Source organism: Sphaeroforma arctica, assembly GCF_001186125.1.
Source record: "Sphaeroforma arctica JP610 unplaced genomic scaffold supercont1.1962, whole genome shotgun sequence".
Classification (NCBI taxonomy): Eukaryota; class Ichthyosporea; order Ichthyophonida; genus Sphaeroforma; species Sphaeroforma arctica.
The window spans coordinates 1-3,422 of record NW_014038596.1 but is presented as its reverse complement, the minus strand read 5'-3'; the positions used below and the strand labels follow the sequence as shown (position 1 = coordinate 3,422).

General features: G+C 41.0%; 2 protein-coding genes across 2 annotated transcripts in view; both read right to left on the bottom strand.

Annotated features, from left to right (window-relative positions):
* Positions 1-987, bottom strand: part of SARC_11935 (oxidoreductase) — a 4,260-nt gene extending 3,273 nt beyond the window's left edge. Inside the window, exons 1-2 of the mRNA XM_014293972.1 lie at positions 727-987; positions 150-362 (exon numbers count right to left, since the gene is read on the bottom strand). Coding sequence (XP_014149447.1) covers positions 150-362; positions 727-855 — 342 coding nt within the window. The 5' untranslated portion in view covers positions 856-987. The remainder of the gene's footprint in view (positions 1-149; positions 363-726) is intronic.
* Positions 988-2,750: 1,763 nt separating this feature from the next.
* Positions 2,751-3,077, bottom strand: SARC_11933 (hypothetical protein; the record flags this gene model as incomplete). Its single annotated transcript, XM_014293971.1, has 1 exon — positions 2,751-3,077. One exon carries the CDS (start codon positions 3,075-3,077, stop codon positions 2,751-2,753), a length of 327 nt encoding a protein of 108 aa, XP_014149446.1.
* Between the last annotated feature and the right edge of the window lie 345 nt (positions 3,078-3,422).

Sequence of the window (3,422 nt, the reverse complement as noted above, 5' to 3'; positions counted from 1 at the left end):
CCCGAATATACGAAGTTATATACATGCGGCACCTTATACATATTTGAGTAGATATAACCAACAATGATCGAAATTTTTATGCAAGAATGTACAATGCAAAGATAGGTGTTCACACATTTCGTGGCACACATTTATACACTGGTACGTGCCTTTTTTGAAATATTTGCCAGCGGAGCGGGAAACTGTCCCCCGGCATTGTTTACTAGTCCTGCTATAGACCCCTGCTGCAGTATTTCGCCCATGACCTGCTTGACCCTGTCTTCGTCGCGGATATCGCACGTGTGCCATGACACAATATCATTACCATTATCGTCGGCTATTTCCTTGGCAGTTTTTTCCAATTTATGCTGGCTGCGTCCGATCTGATCAGACCAAAAGGATGTAGCAAGAATGACAACACGTGCAATAAATTAGCAACAACGCGGGGGGACACTTCGAGCACACAGTGATTATCCGGGGCTTATTTGATTGATCACTGCTGTTCTATTGTGGCTCGCCTATCTATGTCGCTTGCAAGTTATTGGTAAATTGCCCGCATAACTTCGTAAGAGTCATGCGTACAAACGGACAAAGTAACACTCACAATCATCTTTTTTCTGTAACTGATGTTCATATTCTACAAGATGGAGTGTGTGATATGTGCATATACATATGTGACTACAAAGTCGTAGGGACGACAGTGAGAAGTACAATCTACTACCTGCACACGTGTCGAGACTTATTTACCAGCGAAACAGAGGCCCCGAGAGAAGCCAGCTCGTGTGCAATGCACCTTCCGATGCCAGACCCACCGCCAGTGACAATAAACCTCTTAGATGCAAACAGCCCTGGACGATAAATACTTGCGAAAGTCATATTTCCGATGTGTACCTGTTCGCCGATGTGTACCTTAGGTGTTCATCAACGTTGACATGTCAATACGAAATTAAATATGTCTTTTGTGTACATTTTTAGATTTAAAAACCTCCTTTTTTGTCTTCCACTTTTATTGTTTACCTCTTTTTTTGTCCTCTTTTTTATACGGAGAACTCAAAATTTATATACTTACAGCACGAATGTATCCGAAATTCCAGAATACTGCTGTATGAATTCTCGTGTGGTTTGCTATACTCTGAAACGAAGTGAAATAGCATGTGTTTTATGATAACCTATAAATGAATACGACGCCTGTTGGGTGCGAGCATCCAATGCATTTATTCTGTAGTGTTGTTCTGGGTGCGGGTTATGGTAATCAGGGATATTGCCTACCAACCGATAAATGCTTTTTACCGCCAATAACTGAGCCAAAAAATATGCAATCAATTAAACCACAAATTAGATCGAAGTCAATGTATAATTTAGAAGGCTATGAGTCGATGCTTGGAAGCTTAAAAAAGAAAAAAGCATCTTAACATACGCGTACGTACGTTACTGTACCAGTGTATGTATTCTCTCTCTGGGGAGAGAACTATAGGGCTCCCAGGTCTTCAACCCTACTTATCAAATTTTTGTTTGCCTCTTTTTTTATCCAAATCTCATGTTGTTGTCAATAATCAGTGAATAATGTAGTAATATTTTTGATCAATAATCAGTGAATAATGTAGTAATATTTTTAAAAATACACATACACTGATGACATACACTCGTATGTATGTGAATTTTTTTCTTCAAAAATATGAACTATGTATTATTGGAAATATAAGTCGAGAGAGAGAACCCGCCTTTTCGAATAAAAACTCGTGCAATCGGTACGACAATTACGATACGATAAATGCTATACGACAAATACTGCACGATAAACAATGTACAGCAAATACTATATGACACTGTACTCGCGTGTGAGTGGCCAACGGATATCTGGAGTAGCATACATGTGTCAGTATACACGACAGCCAAGTTTGCACCACTATTAGTGGCACACTGTACTGTAAAAATAGCGGGTTCCTAATAGTAGTTGCACAGTTATCGTAGATTATAAATATATTAACGTATTGACGTTTATACTTATAAAACTGTAATACATTTAACGTTTTGTACTCAGTAGAGTATGGGACTACTGTGGACAATTAGGTGGTTTTCCAAATATAGATTGGTTTTTCCACTGAAATTAGAATTGTACATAATATAGGAATAATACAAATCCGACACCTGAAAATGACACTTTGGGAATCTCTAATGAACAAGAGTACCATGAGAGAGGGTCTCAGGCATGAAATGGTTGTTGGTGCAAACCTATGGTATAATTCGATATTAATCTCAGAGCAAGATAATCCCCTGAGTAAAGGACAGGGTCAGAGTTGTTAGAATTTAGGACAACCTGGTTTTGATTCCTCCTAGCCAGCCAACTAGATGTGCCCGTCTACGCCTTACATGGGAAGTGGAGCTAGGGTTTATTGGTTTTTTTGAGTAGATAATTGTTTCGAGGCGTGTAATGTAAAATATGTGTCCAATGAAATGATATCTAGTCTTACTAACTAAAACATAAATAAATCTAGACCGAAGTAGTGAGTGATTAGAGCGGAGCATATAGACAATAGTCTCAGCCTAAAATCCCCTACTCTTTTGCTCACTACCAAGGGCTGAAGCTAAACCTAATTTTAACATTTTGCATTTTAATTTTTTTAACGTATGGTCATATTAACGTAAACGTCTTGGTATCGTATAGTCAGCCGAGAGGAGACCGACTTTTACAGTACCGAGCAGCGCATCGATGTCTGTCCTCGTTTGACACCTGTCCCCGTCTGAGGCTTGTCCCCGTTTGAGACCTACCCTCATTTGGGACCTGTCCTCGTTTGAGACCTGTCCTCGTTTGAGACCTGTCCTCGTTTGAGACATGTCCTTGTTTGAGGCCTGTCCTCTATTGAGACCTGTACTCGTTTAAAACCTGTCCTCATTTGAGACCTGCCCTCGTTTGAGGCTTGTACTCGTTTGGGACCTGTCGTCCTTTGAGACCTGTCCTCGTTTGAGACCTGTCCTTGTTTGAGGTTTGTCCTCGTTTGAGGCTTGTCCTCATTTGAACCCTGCCCACGTCTGAGACCTGTCATCGCTTGAGCTCTGTTCTCGTTTGAGATCTGTCCTCGTTTGAGGCTTGTCCTCATTTGAGACTTAAGGCTTGTCCTCGTTTGAGACCTGCTCTCGTTTGAGCCTTGTCCTAGTTTGAGGCTTGTCCTCGTTTAGTACCTGTCGTCCTTTGAGACCTGTCCTCGATTGACACCTGTCCTTGTTTGAGATTTGTTATCGTTTGAGGCTTGTCCAAATTTGAAACCTACCCACGTCTGAGACATGTACTCGTTTAAGACCTGTCCTCATTTGAATCTTGTCCTTTTATGAGACCTGTCCTCGTTTGAGACCTGTCCTCGTTTGAGGCTTGTCCTCGTTTGAGGCTTCGTTCTCGTTTGAGATCTGTCCTCGTTTGAGATCTGCTCTCGTTTGTGGCTTGTCCT